The 24,440-nt window shown below is 32.3% G+C and overlaps 4 protein-coding genes across 4 annotated transcripts; 2 read left to right on the forward strand and 2 right to left on the reverse strand.

Moving 5' to 3' along the window:
• The first annotated feature begins 506 nt into the window (after window positions 1–506).
• LOC126679865 (peptidyl-prolyl cis-trans isomerase FKBP13, chloroplastic) lies at window positions 507–2,720 on the forward strand. Its single transcript, XM_050374876.2, has 5 exons — window positions 507–906; window positions 1,461–1,553; window positions 1,838–1,898; window positions 1,999–2,067; window positions 2,551–2,720. The coding sequence occupies exons 1-5, from the start codon at window positions 562–564 to the stop codon at window positions 2,613–2,615; spliced, it is 633 nt and encodes a 210-aa protein (XP_050230833.1). The 5' UTR covers window positions 507–561; the 3' UTR covers window positions 2,616–2,720.
• Window positions 2,721–3,485: 765 nt separating this feature from the next.
• Window positions 3,486–5,781, forward strand: LOC126679740 (uncharacterized). Its single transcript, XM_050374710.2, has 2 exons — window positions 3,486–3,780; window positions 5,429–5,781. Exons 1-2 carry the CDS (start codon window positions 3,579–3,581, stop codon window positions 5,560–5,562), a joined length of 336 nt encoding a protein of 111 aa, XP_050230667.1. The 5' UTR covers window positions 3,486–3,578; the 3' UTR covers window positions 5,563–5,781.
• Window positions 5,782–6,276: 495 nt separating this feature from the next.
• LOC130014746 (receptor-like protein EIX2) lies at window positions 6,277–9,415 on the reverse strand. The gene has a single exon (XM_056105768.1). The coding sequence runs from the start codon at window positions 9,382–9,384 to the stop codon at window positions 6,418–6,420; it is 2,967 nt and encodes a 988-aa protein (XP_055961743.1). The 5' UTR covers window positions 9,385–9,415; the 3' UTR covers window positions 6,277–6,417.
• Window positions 9,416–11,765: 2,350 nt separating this feature from the next.
• On the reverse strand, window positions 11,766–15,056 carry LOC126682308 (receptor-like protein EIX2). Its single transcript, XM_050377949.2, has one exon. It carries the CDS (start codon window positions 14,836–14,838, stop codon window positions 11,869–11,871), a length of 2,970 nt encoding a protein of 989 aa, XP_050233906.2. The 5' UTR covers window positions 14,839–15,056; the 3' UTR covers window positions 11,766–11,868.
• Between the last annotated feature and the right edge of the window lie 9,384 nt (window positions 15,057–24,440).

Consider the following 24,440-nt stretch of genomic DNA (forward strand, 5'->3'; position numbering starts at 1 on the left):
AACCATTAGTCTTCTTAAGTCGGAAGATCATCATCGCCACTGACAATCCGATAATCGACCGGCAAGCGCTAGTAAGACTGCCGCCGATGTTTGACAAATGGAGTGAATGAGAGAACTTAGTGAAACAGTAGAAAATTAAATAAAATCGATGATGGAAGGAGAAGAATTGGGGCAAATGTTTGAATAAATGTAGAACACAATAAGAATGTGGACTAGGGGTAGATAGTAACAAATATTTTGAAAAGGTAGAGGTGAGAAGAGATTTTAAAAAAAGGGGATTTTTGATTAAATAGATTTATGAGTCACTAAAGTAAACTTCTTGAATTTTGAGGGAATCTATTTCTCTAGTTTCTTAACTTGTGAACAGGCTACATGGTATAGGAGGTGGACTACAATTTCAAAATTTGAAGTGGGTGGCACAGATTGGGCTATTTGAATGGGCTACATGGCATAGGAGGTGGGCTATAATTGTGAGTCATAGTACATGTATATGTAAAGTTCAGCTAGTCCACCACCATTACTCATACTCAATCTTTTTTCAAAAATCTGGGTTGTGTGGAGATGAATTCCTTAGCATTTTCACTTGCTAATTACACAAAACTCAAAATATCAAACACATCATCACTACCCATCACTACAAATCTTGACACACCAGCAAATCTGAGGCTGGCATCCTCAGCCCAGAGGCTAGAAACTCTGAGTTCTGATGAACCAAATGTGGTGAGGAGAAGAGAAGCAATTGGTGTTGGATTTTGTGTATGCATTGTTGATCTTCTTTTGCTGTCAAGACCAAGTTCAGCAGCTGAAGCAGGTCCGTGCGAGCTCACTGTTGCTCCTTCTGGCCTGGCCTTCTGCGACAAGGTTGTGGGCTTTGGTCCTGAGGCTGTTAAGGGACAGCTTATCAAGGTGACATCGCATACACATCAATCACTTTTGTCTTACCCTTAGGGGTGTGCGTTCGGTTCAAACCGGAACATTCTCCTCTTTTTTAAGACCAGCCGAATCAAAATTCGAAAAAAAGTATAATTTTTTAACCAGACCAAACTGGTGGATTCGGTCCTTAAAACAAACTTATAATTTTTTTAGGTAAAAACCGAACATTGGGAATTCTGTTAGCATATGAAATCAAACCGAACTGGATTTGTTTGTTTGGTTCGGTTTTCTGTCAATTCTTGCACACCCCTATTGAAAGGTTTGTACTATGTTTAAACCGAACCAAACTAAATTGAAATTTTAATCAATAGTAAAATATGATGAGTCCATTTCAATTTTAAATATTTGAAAATTTTATTGGTTAAGTTTATTTCTTTTATAATTTCAAACTGAACAATACCTTATCCTATTTATGGAATTAGTTTATTTATTTGGTTTGGTTCGTTTAGGTTTTTATACAGCTTTAATTTGTACTGATGTTTATTAAACATATTATGCCAATTGTTGTATTTCTAAACATTATGCAGGCACATTATGTTGGGAAATTGGAGAATGGAAAGGTATTTGATAGCAGTTACAATAGAGGAAAGCCTCTCACATTTCGTGTAGGCGTTGGTGAGGTATATTTGCTATCTATACGTAACATTTCATGAAACTAGGCTATATATCGGTAGGTTCGGTTTGGTTTACAATCGAGCAAACCTAACTGTATGAAAACTTCACACCGAACTGTATCGATGCATAAGTCAATACACAACATCAACAACTGAACCAAACCATCCGACCAAAATTGTTCTTCCAAATACGGTTTTGTTCAATTCGGTCTTTTGGACCGAAACAGTTATCGTACCATATGATAGTTTATTTGAAAAACTGGGAAATGATTTTAGAAAAAATTGCACAGGTGATTAAAGGATGGGATGAAGGAATTGTTGGTGGTAATGGAGTTCCTCCTATGCAAGCCGGTATTGATTAATTAATGAACAGCTTACGGGTCATCATTTTTCCTACCAAAAAATATAAGTAAAATTAACATATTTTGGTTGATGTAATTTATTTAAATAGGAGGAAAACGTATTTTGAAGATTCCTTCAGCACTGGGATATGGCATTAGAGGTGCTGGCTGCAAAGGAGGTAACATTTTCAAATGGCTTAATGTTTTAAAAAACCCCGACCTTTTATCTTTTTTTCAATCCTACCCTGACGTTGTAAATCAGTCAATTTTACCCTATTTCGTATTTTTTCATTTCAATTGTACCCTAAAGCATAAAATTGACTTTTTTTTATTTGACAAAAATGCTTTAAATTGATTCTTTTTGCATTAGATTAACTTTTTATATTAAAATGACCATTTTTGAAAAGTTTTGTTGATTTTTTGTCGGATAAACAAAGGTCAATTTTATGCTTCGGGGTACAATTGAAATGAAAAAATACAAAATGGGGTAAAATTGACAAATTTTCAACGTCAGGATAGGATTGAAAAGGGGATGAAAGGTCGGGGTTTTTTTTAAGACATTAAGCCTTTTCAATTCTACCTATTAGAGAAATTTGTTAATTACTTTTTAAAATGTCAAATTTGAAATTAAATTAGTAGTAATGGAGAAGTGACGAATGCAGGGTCATGCATCATTCCTCCGGATTCAGTTCTGCTGTTTGATGTAGAGTTTGTTGGGAAGGCATAAAATGCTAATCTTCTTGCCTTTGTATATTACTATTTGAGAAGCGAAGCGCATTGTTTATATTCATGTAATTAATCACACTTTTATATTTGTATTTGTATTTTTATAGATACTAAATTGCTCTTTCATAAAAAGAGTTGACAGTAGTTAGACTAAAAAAGTCGATTGAAAAACTTACTTTCAACAAAAATAAAAAAACATAGAGACCCAATTCAATAACATAAATATAAAAAAACGAATAAAAAGGTTATATCAATCGCACTAAAAATCCGTAAAGTATACACGTATTTTATTTCAGCGACAGGTGATCTAATTTCTACAAAATAAAAAATATATGACCAAATCTTGTCAAATAAAAATGAAGGGACTTAATTCGAAAAGTGTGATAATATCAAGATTCAAATATGTGGTTTGCTAAAAGATAAAAAGTATAAATAAGTTCTCTAACTTTAGAATAAAAATATTTTATACCTTTCAATTTCTAATTCGATTTAACTCAACTCACAAACATTTTAAATGGTACAAATAAGCGGTAAGCTGCATTGCATCCAAAATGTTAGCGGCCGTCATTGTTAATCAAAATTTGAAACAACGCTACTAATTATAAAAACTAGCACGAAGATTATGGAATCATATCGGTGAGACCTCTACACCTTTTTTAAATTTAGAAAGTGTTAGATTCCATAAATTATTAGTAATTGCACAAATCAGATTATTAAATTCAGGTGCTAGTATTTTATAATCTGTTATATTCAAGAAAAAAAAAAGTAGTGGTTATTTATACTCGCTAATCAGGAAAAGAAACAAAATATGGAAGCAACCAAACAGGACGTTTAGCATCATCGACAAGTCGTTTAAATGACAAAACAAATTAAAAACCCTAAAACTGGAATAGGCATAGATAACAAAACCCTAATATAAAGAGCACAGCCGAACATCAAATTCCAATCCAAGAAATCAGAAAAAATGGCGAAGTCATTGAGATCGAAACGAGAGAAGAGACTGAGAGCAATAAGAAGAGATATGTTAGAGTCTCATTACGACCAAAAAGATGTGGCAAAGCTTGCAGCTTTACAAGCTGCAATTTCTGCCCCTAAATTACCTGTTAAACAGCCCAATTCCCCTTTTGCTGCTATGGATGTCGCCGCCCCATCAAATTCCAACATGGGTATGTCTTATTTTCCTCTTTTATTACATTTTCATGTCATTTATTTCATACCCATTTATGACTTCATGTAAGCTATGTTATTTCCTAAGTTTTGGATGTGCCGATGTGCACTAGGTAACACGGACACTTCATTCAATCAATATGTCCCGTTCGGAAACGTGTGGGACACTTTACGTTTAGGATACAAAACTTTATTTTTTATATAGGAAACTATAAAATAACACTGTTTCAGTGTGCCCGTGCCCAATTGTCCTGTTTCCCGTGTCCGTGTCCATGCTACTTATTTTCATATGGTAGTGGGGTTTATTAGAACTGGTATGACACTTCAAGTGCTAAAGTTTACAAAAGTTGCTGTGATTTTTTTATTTTTTTTAGGTACAGATTTCTATTTTTAATCTGCTACACATTAGTAGTATCTTGAGGGAAAGACTATATACAAGTGTAAGAAACTTTGCTAAATGCACAAACTAAGTAGCATGGACACGGACAAGGAAAAAGTAAGTTCTTTTGAACTTGAAAGAGGGTAAAAATAAGGATAAGTAAAGGATTTGAGGAACTGATTATCAACATTTCATTGAGGAAAGTGCTTAACTATTAAACATGAAATGAAATTACTTGTTTCAGTTTTAATTAAATGCATTGTATCAAAATTTAAAAGAGTATACATTTATTATACCTAATTAGATGAAAATTTAAGTAACTTTTTAGTTGGAAGAATGGATAACATAATAGAGAAATTGAAACAGGGATGATTGCAGTCGTTGATGAATAAAAGCATTTGTTGATAATTTGATATATTTCTCTAGTATATGTAAACAGTTAACAAAAAATTCTTGATGCATAAAAATCTCCAACGAACTTCATGAAACTTTTAACAAAACACATAAAGAAAATAGTAATACAGTACATATTAATCTATCACTAATCAAAATTAAGAATGCACATTTTTTGGGAATCTATAGTTCTCAATGTACGAAGTTAGGTAATTAAGTAATTTGGGAACATAGTTAGCTTAGACTTCTCAAGATTCTTGGACAATCACTTCATACCATCCACCGCTTTACCATAAAGAGAAAAATTGCCAGACAATGTAAAATATAAGAATATAGTGAGACTTTGGGAGATTCTAGGACAATCATTTCATGGTATATACTAATGATCGATATAAAATATACATATCAACTATAAAGTTCTGTTGAAAACGACAGTGACTGCTGTTGCTCATGCAATTGTCTTAAATTTGATAGATGGTTTAACTGCGATTGCTAATGTGACTAGAGTAGTGAGATTTTTTTCTATATTTTAAGATGCTTGCATTAGCTGTTGCTGGTATGGTCATTACTGACAAGATTTGTCACAGATTTTTTATTTATTATAATAATGTTTGTTAACTATGTCTGTTTATTTGAGAAATTTATCAATAAAAACTTATAGCATGATCACCAAGGAAGCAATATTATCTTTTCTATTGTCTTCCCAAAACCAATATAATCTCTCCGTCTCTGAAAATCTCAGTTTTTTTCTGGTGAAAGTCCCACACAAGGAATGTTATGCAACATTTTAATTAGTTAACTCTAATTCTTATGCCGTGCTTTTTTTTTGTCTGTTTTCTATTTTTTTTCTCATTCTATGTTTGGTCCTTGAACAGATGTGGAAATGGCGGGTGACAATCAGACTAAGGATTCATTAAAGCCTATAGGCAAGAAGCTCAAAAAGAAATTGAAGCTGGCAAAACGCAATCGTCGTGGTAAGGGAGGGAAGGGCAAGAGGAATCACATTTAACGCTGTTAACTTGTAAGGATATTGTGATCATGTTTCGGTATAGGTTTTAGCAAGGTGAGATGAGGTTTGTTTGACAGTACTATGTTAAATTCTGATGTTATGATAGAGTTACAGATTGTGTAGGTATATGAGGAATGAGATACTGCTATTGTTTTTCAGTACCATAAATCTCCTGTATTGATTTCAGAAAATTTATGCATTTATCCAATGGAGACTGAAGTTATGCTTGAACAAAACTTATTACGCTTCAAGAAAATTCAGCGGAATTTGTAATGCATCATGTTCTGAATTTGTTATCTTTGTGGATCAGTAGACTTGTGCATTTGTATCGGAAATGATTTTGTCAATTAGATTGTTATGAAGTATAACATTGCTGTATCAGAAAGTTGAATATTAATGAAATACAAAACCGGACGTCAATTATTCCATCAGTTTGAAAAAAAAAGTTTCATTTTTTCTACATATTTTTTTTTTTAAAAAAAAGATGCTAAAATTTCTTTTTGCATTTTTTTTCTTTAATTCACTCACTTCATTTCCTTTCAAGTTCCCAACTGTTTTGCTCCTCTCACGTCCCTCCATCCCTCCGATCTCCGAAAATTAGGATTAGTATTAATTGAACAACTTTTCTGCATTCAAATTCACTTTGATACATTATTAAAACTGTTTTTCCATTCAAATGTAGTTATAATTTCTGTCTACCAAACAGAAGGCCTATGAAAACAAATGGAAAAGTGAATTTATTTTCTGATATACGGAAAAGGATTTACACTACAGAATGTCATCATGACGGGACTTCAAATTTCCAAAGTAACCAAGAATCAGATTTTCTTAAATCTTCTGCACTTTTTTTGTTCCTCACATTGTGAAATACAAAACTACACCACAAAATCCTGCAAAGAAACCAATTCCAATGCTATAGTAGAACTCTGGAAACATGGAATCATTTTCTCCTTCATCGTCCTCTCCAGGAGGTTTGAGGTTGTCTATTTCTTCTCCAGGACACTTGACTTGTAACGGAAATCCACATACAAATGGATTGCCCTCATAAATGGCCGAAGCATTCAGTGTTTGCAGCTGATTTCCTGTGGGAATCTTTCCTGATAAGTTGTTTGATGAGAAATCTAAATGACTTACAAATGTTAATGAAGACAAGCTTTGAGGAACTATCCCTGAAAGATTGTTGTCTGACAGATCAAGTGTGTCCAAAAGTCTCAGATTTCCTATCTTCTCTGGAATGCTTCCGCTAAAATGATTCCTTGACAAATTCAAGACTCTTAACGCTTTAAGGCTCGTAATCTCATCAGGAATTTCACCTTCTAGATTGTTCTCTGATAGATCAATGGCATCCAGTAACCCGATATTCCGGTTGAACTCGTACTCTTTTCCTTTCGTCACAACCATGGTTTGTTCCATGAAGTAGGCCCAACGGAACTGAAAGTAACGATAATATTTCTCACTGCTGTTTCCGTATACTAGAGCTGTCAAATTATCAAAACAACTCGGAATAACCCCGGAAAAATTGTTTCTGGCAAGGTCTAAGAAATGAAGATACCGAAGATTGCAAAGCTGTCGTGGTATCTGTCCACTCAGCAAGTTTGATCGAAGGCGAAGCATGAAAATGGATTGTAAATTAACTCCCACCCACGATGGAATTTCTCCTGAAAGTCTATTCCCTCCGAGGTCAATGGTTGTCAATGCCGAGCAATTTTTCAAGGAAGATGGAATTTCCCCAACTAGATTGTTCTTGCTCAGTAACAACATTCCGAGTGATGTTATGTAGCCAAGTGAGCCAGGGATGCTTCCTGACAGACTGTTGTTTGACACATCCACAACCCACAGTTCCGATTGCATAGTTCCCCAACAATCAATGAGTTCTCCATGAAGATCATTGTTCCTTAAGGAAAGAACTTGCAAATCCACCAACTTACAAATGGATGAAGGAATCGAACCATTTAGACGATTGTCAGAGGCATGCAAATTACGCAATCTCGGCATTAGTTCACCAATAGTTTCAGATATAGTCCCTGAGAATGAATTGTTATGAAGATACAGTTGTGTTACATTTGTTGACCACCGCGGCAGAAGGCCTTCAAATCCATTTGAACTTAAGTCCAAGGTATCCAATTTTGGGAATTCCAATTCGATTGGAAGCTTCCCCTTGATATAGTTTTTAGAGAGATCCAAGGCAACTAGGTGAGAAGATAACTTGGCAAACCATTCCTCAGGTATAATATCAGAGATTCCAACATAATTGAGTCTCACAATATCAAGTTCACTCTGAACTTGTAGCCACATGGGAAACGAAGGACCAACTTTACAATTTAGGAGTTCAACTTGCTTCAGTCTGAAGGGAGGAACCCAACCATAACTCACATTCAGCACTAAAGACTTATCCGGGTTAGTCGAAAGCATCAAAGTCCGTAGACTGCTCAGATTCATCAGATGAGTTTCTGTGATAACACCTTGCCATGGATTGCCATTAAGGGACAAGTCTACTAGCAGCGAGAGCTGGCCGAAGCTCTCGGGGATGCTTCCATTCATCTCATTTGCGTGAAGGTAAAGGACTCGCAACGATGACAAGTTTCCAAAAGAGGAAGGAATCGAACCCCGAAAAGAGTTAAAGGCAAGGTCAAGATATTGCAGGTTCCTTAGATTCCCAAGAGAAGCAGGCAATTCCCCACTAAAACCATTAGAATTCACACTAAATGAAACCAAACTAGCAGAAGGGCAATCGTAAAAACCATCCATCAGTTGAGTAATCTCTCCACTGAGATTATTTGATCCAAGATTTAGGTTCTTCAGTTTACAAAGCTTCCCTAGTGAGCTTGGCAAGTGGCCTCCAATATAACCATTCAGCTCCAAATTAAGCTCTTCAAGAGCTGTCAGATCACCAAACTCGATAGGAAAAGAACCACCGAAAGAATTCGAGCTCAAATCAAGCTTAGTAAGGTTAGTAAGATTCAACAGCCATGTCGGTATCGAAGAGTTGAAGGAATTTTTAGAAACATCAAGAACAGAAAGTGAAGTGAAATTAACGAAAGGAAGAACGACAAGCATATCAGTAAGTTGACACTCATGTAAATGCAATTCCAACAAAAAAGGCAACATATTAACTGCATTTAACCAAGCCCCATTTGTGCTATAAATTTGTACTAAATCCATGTTAAGATGCTTCAAAAATGATAACTTAGAAACCCACTGTGGGTTTCTAATATACAAACCAGTACTACCAAAAATGTTATATGAATAGCCATCAAGATCAAGATACTCCAGATTTGACAAATTCCCAAGATTAGAAGGAACCAAGCCAGTAAATGAAGCATAAGATAGATTCAAATACCTCAAATTCTTGAAAGAACCAAGAAACTGAGGGATTCGAACTCCTTTAAAGTTGTTCAAACTCAAATCCAAGTAACTCAAGTACTTCAAATGTAACAAAGACGAACTCAACTCACCGCTCAAGCACAAACCTCTGTATTCAGCAACTTCAGTTTCTGTCAAAGAATAAGCTTCAAGAGTTCTAAACTGGAACGGGTTTCTAACATCAAGCTTCATAACATGTCCTGTCTGATGATTACACCCAATACCTTTCCAGTTGCAGCAGTCATCCCCGACCCAAGAAGATAACCGACCAGATGGATCTCGAACACCATCCTTAAAAGCAAGTAGCGCTGATCTCTCAGTGTCAATGCACTTGGCTGCTGTGATCTGTGCATGGCATGGACTGAAGCTGATCATAGAATGGAAATAAAAGAGAATGGGGAGTAAAAGGGAGAGAAAATCTGTGTGCATGATTGAAAGGCAGTGAAGCGGATAAAACATTCGTCAAACAACATTGATTTTATTGGCAAACATATTAAAGAAAGAATGTATATGAACCATCCATTTAGAAGCGTGTGTGATGAGAAAGATCACAGTGGTTACACGGTGGCGTGCATTCACATTTATGTCAAATCAGAGTGTAGTGTTTGAATTATGTCTATTTCATTCACATTGAACTGAACGGATACTATATATTTACATACGCGGCCGGTTCTAGGAGGAATTTATGCTGGGCCGTTGACTAGTTTATTATTTTAAATTTTAAAAAAATTATGAATATATAAATTAATAGTATTCGGTGTTAAATTTATATTTTATCAATTTTATCCATCTTATTAATTTTTGGTATAATCTATCCATCTTATACAACATTTCTAGGTCCGCCACTGTTTACATATAATTTATATTTTATGTATTAGTCATTTTGTTGGTCACTTTTTTTATTTTTATGTATATAAAATTACATAAAACTGATTTATTAATTTTTTTCACTCTTTAATTTTATCTTGAAAATATGATATATTGTCAACTACATCATTAATTTACTATGTAGTAAACTCATTAATGTTAAAGATAAAAAGAAAAATTATGAATCTCATTTAGAAAGTATTTTATTATTATTTATACGTTCCACTTAAAAAGTTGATTTTTTTTGTTTTAATCAATAAATTTTATTTTATTTTAATAGTAAATCACATTTATAGGACAATTAATGATATGTGTAAGCATTATTTTTTGATACGCGATACGCGGGTGGTTCAATAATGATAACCAGAAATATATCCACTTAAAAGAATTTGTCTCTAAACTAATTTAGTTGGATATTTAATAAGACAATTTTTAATTTAATTTGTAAAAGTCAATTAATTTTTTTTAAAATTTAATTTCAAAAATTTCAAAATGACAAGTTAAAATATGATGAAAATAGATGTTTATTCTATTAGTATTTTAACCAATTAATTATCTATTTATTTTAATGGATTCTGGAAAAATAAGCTAATGGATCTGTATTTTGAAATAAAAATTAAATTTTAATTTTTTATCTTCAATTAAAACAGAACATGCATTTTTGTAAAACAAACTTTCGTTTTCTCTCTATGAAAGAAGAAATACTACGTGCATGTTTTTTTAGTGAATACAAACATGAAATTGTTTAATTTGAAAAAAATACAGACATAACTTTTAAACAAAGATTTCTGATAATCAAAAGGACACCAACTACTACATAATTGACTGATATTCTTATTTGAGTTTTTGTTTTCATTTTCTTTTTTCAATTGATGCACTAGACCAATATTGAAAAACTATCAGTGATCCAATCACTTCTTCTAACGAGATAACGTAAAACAACGATTTCCGAAGACACTTAAAACATCATAAACAATAAACATCATTTGACTGAAGAAACTAGCGGCGGTGTAATGTGAACTGTTTTGGACAACTACAGGATGTGAAGTGAGCCAACCTCAATTTTAAAAGTTTATTTATTTTTTTGGTCCGACTTTAAGAACCAAAATGAGCCTTTTGCCTATTGATTTTTATGAAGTCCATGTCAAGATGCTTCAAGAATGTTAACTTAATGATGCTTCAAGAATGTTTACTTAGGATCCATTTTAGGTTTTCAATATACAAATCAGTACCACCAAAAATGTTATATGAAATGAATAGCCATCAAGATTAAGATACTGCGGATTTGACAAATTCTCAAGATTAAGAGGAACTAAGCCAGTAAATGAAGCATAAGATAGATTCAAATATTTCAAGTTCTCCAATAGATTCAAATATTTCAAATTCTCCGAAGAATAAAAAAAAAACCAGAAATTTCTCGTGAATAAATGATCAATTCACCCCCTCAACTTACTTATAAAAATTCACCCCTTCAACTTGACAGGAAATATCAAATGAGTTAATTTTAACGATTTTGAATTGAAATAATTAATAATTTGTGTTTTCTTATTAAACGAGTGAAATTAACTAATTATAAATTTTAATCATAATTTAACACAAACTAAATACAATTAAAACTCTATTTAACAATAGTTAAACCTAAACCTAATTTCCATCGGAGACCGCCGCTGCCCTACTGAACGATTGCGGCGTTTACGCTTAATTGGTGGTTTAATTAGGGTAGGTTGGTAGTTTAATTTTATGTTTGATTTACAGATGGTGGTGGATTTGGTTCTTGGTTGTTTGATTACCGATGGCTGCTACTGTCATTTGCCGGTGTTGGTTGTTTGATTACAAATGGTTCGTAGTTGTTTGATTACAGATGGTGGTTTGAACAGCTTCGAGGTGTTGCCAGCGCTGGTTGATGAACGGCTGCAACGAGCTGAGTTTATTGATTGTCCTGCACTTTTTTTTGAGATGAAAACACCTCGAAATTTAATTATGTTCTACATTCTTATTTCTTTTGAAACAAATAATTATAAATAATATGGCGTTGCTATTATTTGAATGGCAAAATAGGACATGACATGTCCTAAATCACCAAGAATCTGAGTTTGTTGATTGTCCTGCTCCTGCACTTTTTTTGTTCCTCACATAAAATACACTAACTACACCACAAAACCCTGCAACAAACCCAATTCCAATGCTATAGTACAACTCAGGAAACATGGAATCATTTTCTTTTTCATCGTCCGTTCGAGGAGGTTCGAGGTTGTCTATCTCTTCTCCGGGACACTTGACTTGTAATGGAAATCCACATACAAACGGATTGCCCTCATAAATGGCTGAAGCATTCAGTGTTTGCAGCTGATTTCCTGTAGGAATCTTTCCTGATAAGTTGTTATATGAGAAATCTAAGTGACTTACAAATGTTAATGAAGACAAGCTTTGAGGAATAGTCCCTGAAAGATTGTTGTCTGACAGATCAAATGTGTCCAAAAGTCTCAGATTTCCTATCTTCTCCGGAATGCTTCCGCTTAAATGATTCCGTGATAAATTCAAGACTCGCAGTGCTTTAAGACTTGTTATTTCATCAGGAATTTCACCTTCTAGATTGTTTTCTGAAAGATCAATGGCGTTCAGTAACCCGATGTTCCGGTTAAATTCGTACTCTCTTCCTTTTGTCACGACTATGGTTTGCTCCATGAAGTAGGCCAACCGGTACTGAAAGCGGTGATAGTATTGCTCACTGCTGTTTCCGTATACTAGAGCAGTCAAATTATCAAAACAGCTTGGAATAACCCCGGAAAATTTGTTTCTGGCAAGGTCTAAGAAATGAAGATACCGAAGATTGCAAATCTGTCGCGGTATCTGTCCACTCAGCAAGTTTGATCGAAGGCGAAGCATGAAAATGGATTGTACATTTACTCCCAGCCATGAAGGAATTTCTCCTGAAAGTCTGTTCCCTCCGAAGTCAATTGTTGATAACGCCGAACAATTTTTCAACGAATATGGAATTTCCCCAACTAGATTGTTCTTGCTCAGTAACAACATTCCAAGCGATCGTAAGTAACCAAGTGAGCCGGGGATGCTTCCCGACAGATTGTTGTTTGACACATCCACAACCCACAAAGATTGCATAGTTTCCCAACAATCAATAAGTTCTCCATGAAGGTCATTGTTCCTTAAGGAAAGAACTTGCAAATCCACCAACTTACAAATGGATGACGGAATCGAACCATTCAGACGATTGTCAGAGGCATGCAAATTACGCAGTCTCGGCATTAGTTCACCAATACTTTCAGGGAGAGTCCCTGAAAATGAATTGTTGTGGAGATACAGCTGTGTTACATTCGTTGACCAGCGCGGAAGAAGGCCTTCAAATCCATTAGAACTTAAGTCCAACAGATCCAATTTGGGGAATTCCAATTCGATTGGAAGCTTCCCCTTGATGTAGTTCTTAGAGAGATCCAAAAGAACTAGTTGAGAAGCTAACTTGGAAAACCATTCTTCAGGTATAATGTCAGAGATTCCAACATTATTGAGTACCGCAATATCAAGTTCGCTCTGAACTTGTAGCCACATGGGAAAGCTCGGGCCAACTTTGCAATTTTTGAGCTCAATATGCTTCAGCCTGAACGGAGGAACCCAATCATAACTCACATTTAGCACTAAAGACTTACCTGGGTTCGTCGTAAGCATCAAAGTCTGTAGACTGCTCAGATTCATCAGATGAATTTCGGTGATAACACCTTCCCATGGATTGGTCATAAGATTCAAATCGACAAGCAAAGAGAGCTGGCCGAAGCTCTCAGGGATGCTTCCATTCATCTTATTTATGTGAAGGTAAAGGACTTGCAATGATGACAAGTTTCCGAATGATGAAGGAATTGAACCCCAAAAAGAGTTATAGGCAAGATCAAGATATTGCAGGTTCCTTAGATTCCCAAGAGAAGCAGGCAACTCCCCACTAAATTCATTAGAATTTACACTAAATGAAACCAAACTAGCAGAAGGGCAATCATTAAAACTATCCATCAGTTGAGTAATCTCTCCACTGAGATTATTTCCTCCAAGTTTTAGGTTCTTCAGTTTACAAAGCTTCCCTAGTGAGCTTGGCAAGTGGCCTCCTATAACATTCAGCTCCAAATTAAGCTCTTCAAGAGCTGTCAAATCACCAAACTCAATAGGAAAAGAACCACCGAAAGAATTCGAGCTCAAATCAAGCTTAGTAAGGTTAGTAAGATTAAACAGCCATGTCGGTATCGAAGAGTTGAAGGAATTTTTAGAAACATCAAGAACAGAAAGTGAAGTGAAATTAACAAAAGGAAGAGAGACAAACATATCACTTAATTGACACTCATGTAAATGCAATTCCAACAAATAAGGCATCATATTAACTGCATTTAACCAAGCCCCATCTGTGCTATCAATTTGTATAAAATCTAAGTCAAGATGCTTCAAAAATGATAGCTTAGAAACCCATTCTAGGTCTTCAATATACAGCCCAGAAGCAACAGAAACGTTATATGAATATCCATTAAGATCAAGATACTGCAAATTTGACAAGTTCCCTAGAACAGTAGGAACTAACCCAGAAAATGAAGCATAAGATAGATTCAAATACCTCAAATTCTTGAAAGAACCAAGAAAGTCAGGGATTTGTACTCCTTCAAAGTTGTTCAAACTCAAATCCAAGTAATTCAGATACTTCAAACGTACCAAGGACGAACTCAACTCACCAGTTAGACATAAGCTACTATATTCAGTAACTTCAGATTCTGTCAAAGAATAAACATCAAGTGTTCTAAACTGAAACGGGTTTCGAACATCAAGCTTGACAATATGTCCTGTTTGATTATTACACCCAACACCTTTCCAGCTGCAGCAATCATCACCGACCCAAGAAGATAGCCGACCAGATGGATCTTGGACACCATCTTTGAAAGCAACAAGTGCTGATCTCTCGGTGTCAATGCACTTGGCTGCTGTGATCTGTGCATGGCATGGATTCAAACCGAAATATAAGAGAACGGGAAGTAAAAGAGAAAGAAAATTAGTCTTCATGATTGAAACTAGTAATTGTAGTGAAGAAATATATTCTGCAATGCTGTACTTGAGTCAAACAACATTGATTTGGCAGAAATATTATTAAAAAATGATGTAGAGAGAAGCGCGTGTGAGGAGAACGATCACACTGGTTGGCAATACACGGTGGCATTGACATTTGTGTGAAATCAGAGTGAAGTAGTTGAATTATGTCTCCTGCATCTTCATGAGGCAAATTATAAAATTCAAAAGCAGCTTTAAATTTAAATACAAAGTGCATTGAAATTACAAATCTTAATGTTTTATATGTGTAGTGATTTAATCGCAATGTTTAAAACGTGATAAAATAAATCTAAACCTTTTCAATTTTTATATTTTGTAGCCTCAATTTTAATTTTCCGCCATTTTTTGCTCATATATGATGGCTTAGTGTACGGTCATGCACAACGTGACAAAACTTCAAAACGCAACCGTTTTTTCGAATTTTTATTTAAAGAAACGGTGCCGTTTTGAAAACAAAACCGATTTGTTTTGAACGAATTAAATCCGTTCTAATCTAAAGACCAAAATCAAACATATCAGACCTGCTCTTTTTCTTCGAATCCGTCTTCGCTCGGATTACAGCAACATATTCTTTCTAATAATTTTAATTTGGCTATAAAATGCAAAAAAGGAAAAAGTTGGGATTTGTTCTGTGACGTTTTAAACATTAGAATTAAATTCTTACAAATATGAGATTTTAAGATTTGTTTTGCCAATACCTTTAAATAAAATTAGGGCAGTGTACGCGCTGGTGAAAATGAGTAATTAATAATTTTTAAAATTTAATCTTTATATAAGATGTATTTAATTTAAATTTCTAAATGAAATATAATTACATTTATAAATTTCACCAAATATTTAATTTAATTTACACTAAATAAAAATATTTAACTTCTAAATATTTATTATTTTTTGATAATGTATACGCTAAAAGGGTGTGTCTACTTAATTGAGATATTTGGGTGCGTTTCCTGATTTCTCGACCACAATTGTATACAAATTTATATACAATTGTTCGGTCCCATATGCATATATTGTGCCTTCTGCACCTTACGGTTGTACTCGTGTGAGTATGTCTTTTAAGTTTGTGCTTTCGTTCACACTGAGGATTATTTGTCCCATTGAGTGAGTACTTGTTTTTGATTTGCATGTACCGGTATCTGAGGCTGTTTGGCTGGCTGACACGGCTAATTACTGGCGGAACTAGCTATGTAGTGTACCTGTACAAATGAGGGTAATTATGCAATATGCTTATGCTCTATTCTAATATATGTTTATGCACTATGTAGTGGCGGCAGCGCCATAATATGGCGGCGGCGGCGCCACCATACTCATTTGTGCGGGAGTTCGTCATTTTGGTTCAGATTTCATGCTAAAATGCTTGAAATTCAGTCAAAACGCACAAAAGATAAACAAAGGCTCAACGTGTCTGCTGAACTTGCGGCACGAGATCATTTATCCCAATTTATACTTTTTTGAGCAACTAACCCCAAAATTCTATATTTTTTTGTCAGATACCTTATAATTATATTTTTAAAATGTGTAAAATACAAATCGGAGGCGAGGGATGCAAAAAAGAAATAGGGAGTTTCCTAATTATTGCTATAAAATAATTTTAAATCTATTTTTTTGCAATAAAAAAATATATTATGGTATAATTTGACCTAAAAATGAAGAGTTTTTGGGTTAGTTGCTCAAAAAAGTATAAATTGGGTTAAATGATCCCGTGTCACAAGTTCAGGGAGAGCGTTGACCTTCAGTGGTGTACTGGAATCGAAATATGATTGATAAAACATGTTAAAACAGTTCAAAGCATGTTTTTAAGGTACAAATCATGATAATCATGGTATGAACAAAAAAACATGGAAAATATGTCAAATCAAACCTTAGCATGCGTTTTAAGCATCAAAATCGAACAGTTTTAACATATGATGATTAAAACGTTTTAAAACAGCATACAAACATGTTTTTACGTCCTTTTCATGGAAATCATGGCAAAAACGATATAGTTTATGGCGATTGTAGTAAAAGCACACTAATCATGCATCCTAGCTCATATAATTTCACAATACGATAGATATGTAATAAAAAATGATAAGAGATGTATTGGATCCTCAAAAGTACCATTTTGAATCCTTTTCTCGTTTTCTGACAATCTGAATGTAGAATCCAACTTATATTCGATAGCAGCAGTGCGTTCTTAAATGGATTGAAGTTTTTCTAGATTGTTTTTGGTATAATCGACTGTAAATGTGCGTGGTGGTTTCAGCCAACCTTTGTGTTTCTAGGGTTTGTGTTTGATTTTTCTTATTAAATTCGTTTATCCCCCAACCTAGGTGAGTTAATGGTGTTTATATAGTGATTAGGTTGACGTAGGTTTACTAATTCATGTAGTGTTATGAGTGTGAAAGTGTGTAGAGTGATAGAGTTAGGAGTGTTAAGTAGATAATTTTTAGTATTTAATTCGTATTAATAATTACATGAGGTGACAAATAGGTTTAAAAATTATTTTAGCGTCCAAAAATGTCACGTAAGGATTTGTGTATGGTCAATCTAATGCATCAAACATGTAAATTGACCCATAAACTTCTAATATATTGCAATTAGGCCAATTTTTTAAATTTAGATCACAATCTCTTTAGATTTTTATAGGCTATTCGCGGTTAATTATGTTTCAATCCTTCAAGTTTGCAAGAGCACACTAATCTAGTCTGTTTGAATTCAAACAAGCGGAGCACAAGCTCGTCACCTGGACCAATTTTTCTAAAAATCATTATGGAACGCTTGAGTCACTTATTACTTTTTACCAGTCCAAAAATAAATGCATGATTTTTAAATTTTTCATAATTTTATATATGTGATTTTCAATTTTTGTAATACAATGTAAAATACTAAAATATAATTGGAAAATGTTTTATAGGATAACTACAAAACTACTCTAAAAATCATTTAATTTATAAACATACATATTTAGTCAAAAAAATTTAATTTTATCTAAAAATTAAAAAAATTACATTATTTACGTATTTGTTTTATTATAAAAAAATTATATTTTTAATGAATGTTTGATATATATTTGATATATTACCGATATATTTGTGATGCATCTCTAATATAGTGCGTAAAAAGTGATAATTTATTTTGTATTTTTGTTCTTTCAGAAAATATGTATTTTTGTAATATTTTTTCTGTTTTTTCTCAATTTCCATTTAAATGTCAGTAGGGTCCATTGACAGCATAAGTTAATGAATAAATATTGGCTAAATTGGGCAGGATATTTCAGATTATAAAATAATAAGCTGCATGTGAATTATTGAGTGTAAATTATTCATATATATAGATAAATAAAATAAACAAAGAAAACAGGTCTCTCCTATATATGATCTTATCATGTTTGTTTCTTGTCATAAAATTGTTTTATTTTGTTTCATCTCATGTTTGCTTCTTCTCATAAAATTAATAAACTAAAACAATTAATGGAGGTTTTATGATAATAATAATAATAAAGCTGAATGGCCCTAAAAGATTAAACTTTAATCAATATTTAAAAAGTTATAATGTTTAAATCATATAAAATAAAAAATTATTCAATTTCCAATTTAAATCAAATTAAATCAAAAATGAAAGTACAATGGCAAATATGTTATAAACTTAAAATAAATGTGATCACTATGAACCTATCAAATAGGGCTAAAACTATTATAGGTTCGATCCGGATTTTGGCAGCTAGTTGTTTCGGCTGCTTTAAAAATTATTACATGTTTAATGATAATACTAATAACTAATTCTGCTAATTCTCACTAATCAGTTAATCATATTTATGATAAAAAAAAGTAAAAAATTAATAAAAAAATTAAAAAATTGTTAACTCTAAAAATTAATTAGAACTACTTTTTTTTTATTAAATCAACACATCACATGAGTTTTTTTTAACTATCAGATGTATAATATAATGCACATAATTAATTTTTAAATTTTGGAGGTTACTGAATTTTGCGCAAGTTGCAATTTGATAATCCAATTTTAATTCGTTACAAAATGGTTATTGTACAATAAAAAGCAAATTTCCGGCGGTTTTTAAATGAATTCCGGCCAATATTTTCAATGAGGAAGCTAGAGTCCGAGTTACCCTTCCCTCTTTTACAATATCATTCCGCAAGTTATTTAGAAATCACCAAATTTTTTTTATTGGCCGAAATTCATTTAGAAATTGGTTGAAATTAGCTGGAATTCATTTAAAAACCGTTGAAAGTCAGGTTTTTATTGTACATTAAGCATTTTGTAATGAACTAAAATTGAATCACCAAATTATGACTCTGAAAAAAGTTCAATGATCTCCAGAATTTATTACCCAGCAATAATGACAATAACTATACACTCTTTGCTATCATCATTATTAAAATCCCTAGCAGCTTGGAATCTGTAAAATAAATAAATGTGTAACACTTAATTATTTGTATTAATTTTTGAAAAACGGCGTCGTGCATAAGGACAAAGTTCGCATGATATAGTTGACTGTAAAATTATGATCCCATGCGCTATTCCAAAAGCCAAATAAATTAATGCTCATTTTTGTTTCACATGTAGAGAACTTGAATATATTTTTATGCAGTTTTTTCAAATATAAAAAGTCCAATTACTTAAAAACCACTCACCTTATAACTTTTTTTCATTTATACTATAATCTAAGAAAATTTTCAGTTGTACACTATTTTTAATTTTTATATTTCATTTGTACCTTAAAAATAAAAATTTTAATAATTTAATTAATTTAAAGATAAAAATATTAAAAACAAGATATATAAATGATTAACATTAACATTTTATTAAAATATAAGTTAAAAATGAAGGACTAATTTAAACTTTTTTTCGGAAAAAAATAGGTCAATTCAACTTATTAGGGTAGAGATGAAACATAAAAATTAAAAATAGGGTACAATTGAAAATTTTCCTAGGTCATGGCATAAATGAAAAAAAGTTACAAAGTGGGTGGTGTTTAAGTAATTAGACCTTTATAATCCGTTCTTTTTTAGTTGTCCATTTAGCTAAATAATTTTGTCTACATTTAGTTATCCATTTAGAATTTCAAAATAATATTAGCTATTATCTTTCAAATTTAACCATTTCTAATAACTGTATAACTCAATTTATAAAGCATTTATTATATATTAGGATTATAATAGTATTTACTACTATTATTTAAGACAAAAATCCCACTATCTTAATATGTGCAATTTTGGCTAAATGGACAACTAAAAAGGAATGGAGGGAGTAATTTCCTCGCCTCGTATAGGCAACCAAAGAATTAGTTATAGACTTATATTTTCTTTTATCAGAAATAGAACTATTTGAAACTAATTATTAGCGAAAAATAGTAAAAATTAATAATCATTTTTAAACTGTGTGCTATTGTGTTCAGTAAATCTATTTTGCAAAAAAACCAAAGGAGGCAGAGGCTAACCAAAAGCCAAAGCAGTTTCAAAATCACTCAAGTCGGCAGGGTTTTAAAACCTTTACTCTTTCAATACTTTTCTCTCAATTATGTTTTGATTCTTCCATTATCTAATTTTTCATTTTGGAATTAATAAATTCATTGATCGGACAAGTATTGAAATTTTTTTGGTTTCTATTCCACATTTTGATTACTGGACTTGAAATAGCAATTTAATAAAGAGACGAAGAAGACAGAATCATCGCATCCATTAGGTTCATGTTTCGTGGATTTAGTTGCACGCTTCATTTTCAAACAAAACCCAATGTTGCGAGATGACAGAATCATCCATGGACCATAAATGCTTCGCTATCAACCACGGAAAAACCAGTGACGGAGCCAGGATTTCAACATAAAAAGGGTAGTAAATGCATCACCTTCAAACACACAGAACTATGCATGCTACACTTTTATTGCAACTCCATGGCGGTTAACGGCAGTTTATTTGGCGGCGGTTTCTTGCAATTTTGTGACTCCGAACGGCGGTTTCCTAGAAGTAAAAAGTGTGGTTCATATACAATGATGATGATGATGATTATGTCGAACGTCTCAATAACTTTCAATCCTCCAATCTGCTGGAACTATGACAAAGATAAGTACTTTTTTTTCTCTTTTTTAAATATCTGAATTTTATAGTCCTGTTTATATTTATAGCAATAATTTATGGAATTGCATGATTAGAATTTTAAAATAAATCACTATTTCTGATTTTAATGATAAAATCAAAGAACTCTTTTTCCATATTTGAAAATTGTGAGGAAAATTATGTCTATTGGGATCTTCATATTCAATTTTACTTTCTATCCTAACTTAATTTTCTTTTTCATTACTTTTTCTTGTTTCAAAGATAACTATTGAACTCATTTCTATAATTTTCAAAAGAACAGAAAATTTATAATGATCGCAGTTTGGTGAAAATAAAGTTTCAATATGAAATTTAAAGTTTGTGATGTCTGCAACAAATCCATGGCGATGTCCGTCTGTATTCATGCCTTGAAAAACCCAAATCAATCTGTTGGTCTGTTGTTTATAAAGTTTATATTCTCAAATTTACAAAGTTCATATTTTATTTACATTGATATAAAAATCTCCCAATTTTAATTCTTTTCAAGCCTAAAATTAAAAAAATTATTTTGATAAAAAACAGTAAGTGAATGAAATGGAGAATTGTAATTTGGTGGTAAAAAAGCGTTCCCTACCTTTGGAACTCTTTTTCCGTGATTGTTGGCCAGTTAAAATGAAAAGGAAAAATCGGAGAAGAGAAGTGTGTGATTTGAAATTCCAGCGGTGGCGATGGTGATAACGATTACTGCCTTATTTTCTTCCTTTTCAGGTTTGATTTCTAACATTTATCATTAGGATTAGGTTTCTATTCATTTATTTTATGTACATTTTTGAACAATTTCAATTATTATGGTGATACTTTATGAATTTTTTTAGTCATTTTTAAGAAAAAATTCATCCCCAATTGGGTGTTTATTGTCCCTTTATGGGTGTTTATATCACATATATGCAAGAGGGGCTTCTCAAATGGCCCCTCTAGCTCACTTCCTTCCTCGACTACCTCATTAGACACCGCTACAGTCAGTTAAGATCAAATTACTTTTATTTTTGTTCTTAATTTAAATAATCAGGTATTCTACTATGGTGATTGTTGCTCTGGATGATCTCGATATTTCAATTTTTACTTTCCTACAAAATGAAGGTAATATTTATAACACATTAGCCGCTACCAACTGTAAGTAATTTCTTTATTTTTATTATTTTATGTTTATTATTCATTATTGCTACCGTTCGTTTAACAAATTATTCATATATTGGTATTTAATTTGTTAAATGAATGTGTAATTGGATGGCTCAAATAGTAGCCGCGAAGTCCACTTTTAGTTCTTTTATTTCAAGAGGGTTTCATCATCTTCATGAGATGGCCTTTCTTATTATATATTTATATATTGTTATCTTTGGCAAAAAAAAAAAACATAAAAAGGGTCAAATTGCAATATGTAATATATGAAAGGATTAAATGCAAATTCATACACCAACTTTGACCTAATTTGCAATTACAACATAAACTTTTAAACTTGGCAATGTCGGTAACCAACTTTCATTTCTTGGCAAATTGGTACACCAACCAATCATAAAACCGAAAAATGACGGTTTATTACAATGTCCACGTTAGTGTTTTTTAAGTTTGGTGTATCGATTTGCCAAAAGGGTAAAGTTGGTTACTGACATTGCCAAGTTTTAAAGTTTATGTTGTGATTGCAAATTAGGTCAAAGTTGGTGTATGAATTTGCATTTAAACCTATATGAAATAGGTAATCTTAAAAATTAGGGGGTTAAATTGTAAAAAATTAAAAAGTTGGTGCTAGTTTTAACAATTTTGAAATTTTAGAGGAGATTATGACACTCCCATATCTCCCCCTATCTCCATCACTGGGAAAAACTATTAACCGTTTTCAACAATTTGCAAAAGTTAAAGTTTTAAGAAGGAAGGAACATAAAGTTAAGTGTCTTTATTAATTTTTCTCTTTTTGAACTAAAATTATGTGTAATCGCTAATATTTGTGTAGTATTAGTTTATGAATTATGATTATTGAATTACATGACATAGAACTGATAATCAACATCACTGCTTATCTGATTATCTAATTTTTGTTCTTATGAATGGTTGTGCTTCGAGGATTCCAATAATTTTCTTAGGCATAATACATAACCGTGTCTCTGTACTTTTAACATTTTACGTATAAGGTCCCTGCACTTCATTACTTCTAGGGTTAATTACATATAAAATCACCACCTTTACACGAATTTTCAAAAATAACACGACCTTTAAAACGTGTCAATTCAGGGCATTACCTTTCATTTCTTTTCAAAAATAACACGGGCACGTTTTTAGATAAAATTTTGCTGACTTGGACACTCAATGGGAGTGCCACGTGTCATGCCACGTCAGCAAAAATGCCACTAAAAATGTGCACATGTTGTTTTTGAAAAGAAATGAAAGGTGGTGCCCTGAATTGCCACGTTTTAAAGGTCGTGTTATTTTTGCAATTTCATGTAAAGGTGGTGATTTTATATGTAATTAACCCTTACTTCTATTATAAAACTCTACACTCCTTAACTTAGCAGTCTGTTGTCCTTCCATTAACAGAAGTTAGCGAGTGTGTCTTACGTATTGATCACTGCAAATATTCAATATAGTGGCATGGCCATGATTAGGTACTTGTGGACCAATAAGTTAATTGATTTTTAAATCTTTTCTTGACTATACTCTTCAATATTAAACCTAGCAACTCCAGCCAACATATAAAAATAATATAATATTATTTTGAAATAATATAGGTGTCCAACTAGATGCTAATTTTTATTTTGAATTTGTATAAATTTATACTCCCTCCGTCCCAAATTAATAGGCACTATTCTAAGTTTTTTTATCCCAAATTATAGACAGTCATTTATTGCTTAATGATAAAATGACATAGATACCGTCATTAATTATACTATATTACATGAAAAAGAGAGCAAACACCACTAAAAGACAATGTCAACTCTACATTAAATAAGAGCAAGTGTGGTATGTTATAATGAAATTACTCATTTTACATAGATTTACTAAATTTCTTAATACTTGTGTTTGTCCTAAACTAACTATCAATTTGGGACGGAGGAAGTAGTATATGTTAAAATCAATGTTATATTAAACAAACATTATTTGATTAAAATAATTATATAATGCTCTCTCTAATCCAATAAAATAATTCACTTTTTTTATCATCATATATAGTTTAAAAAAACATAATTAATATTTTAAAGTTTTATCTTTTTATTTTTCTTTATATAATCTTATTTAATATAATTATTAGTTATTATTTCCTTATAAATTTAAATATTGATTTATTAGTAAATTTTAAATAGAGACAATATAAAAAGTTAATTATAAAAAATGCTATTAATTAAAAATGAATAAGAATTTCGAGATAAAAAATAGAAAAATAGACAACTTAATTTAGAGGCAAAATTATCTTTATTTATAACTTAATTTACAACTCAAGTTCTAAACAAATAATTTTACTTTCAATCTACT

Source organism: Mercurialis annua, linkage group LG5 (genome assembly GCF_937616625.2).
Source record: "Mercurialis annua linkage group LG5, ddMerAnnu1.2, whole genome shotgun sequence".
NCBI lineage: Eukaryota > Viridiplantae > Streptophyta > Magnoliopsida > Malpighiales > Euphorbiaceae > Mercurialis > Mercurialis annua.

Bases quoted from the DNA above. Each gene is read 5' to 3' on its own strand.
- LOC126679865 (XM_050374876.2), top strand. From the start codon at position 562: ATGAATTCCTTAGCATTTTCACTTGCTAATTACACAAAACTCAAAATA. The intron at 1,554-1,837 runs GTATATTTGCTA...AAAATTGCACAG, and splicing joins TTCGTGTAGGCGTTGGTGAG to GTGATTAAAGGATGGGATGA. The intron at 2,068-2,550 runs GTAACATTTTCA...TGACGAATGCAG, and splicing joins AGGTGCTGGCTGCAAAGGAG to GGTCATGCATCATTCCTCCG.
- LOC126679740 (XM_050374710.2), top strand. From the start codon at position 3,579: ATGGCGAAGTCATTGAGATCGAAACGAGAGAAGAGACTGAGAGCAATA. The intron at 3,781-5,428 runs GTATGTCTTATT...GTCCTTGAACAG, and splicing joins CCCATCAAATTCCAACATGG to ATGTGGAAATGGCGGGTGAC.
- LOC130014746 (XM_056105768.1), bottom strand. From the start codon at position 9,384: ATGTTTTATCCGCTTCACTGCCTTTCAATCATGCACACAGATTTTCTC.
- LOC126682308 (XM_050377949.2), bottom strand. From the start codon at position 14,838: ATGAAGACTAATTTTCTTTCTCTTTTACTTCCCGTTCTCTTATATTTC.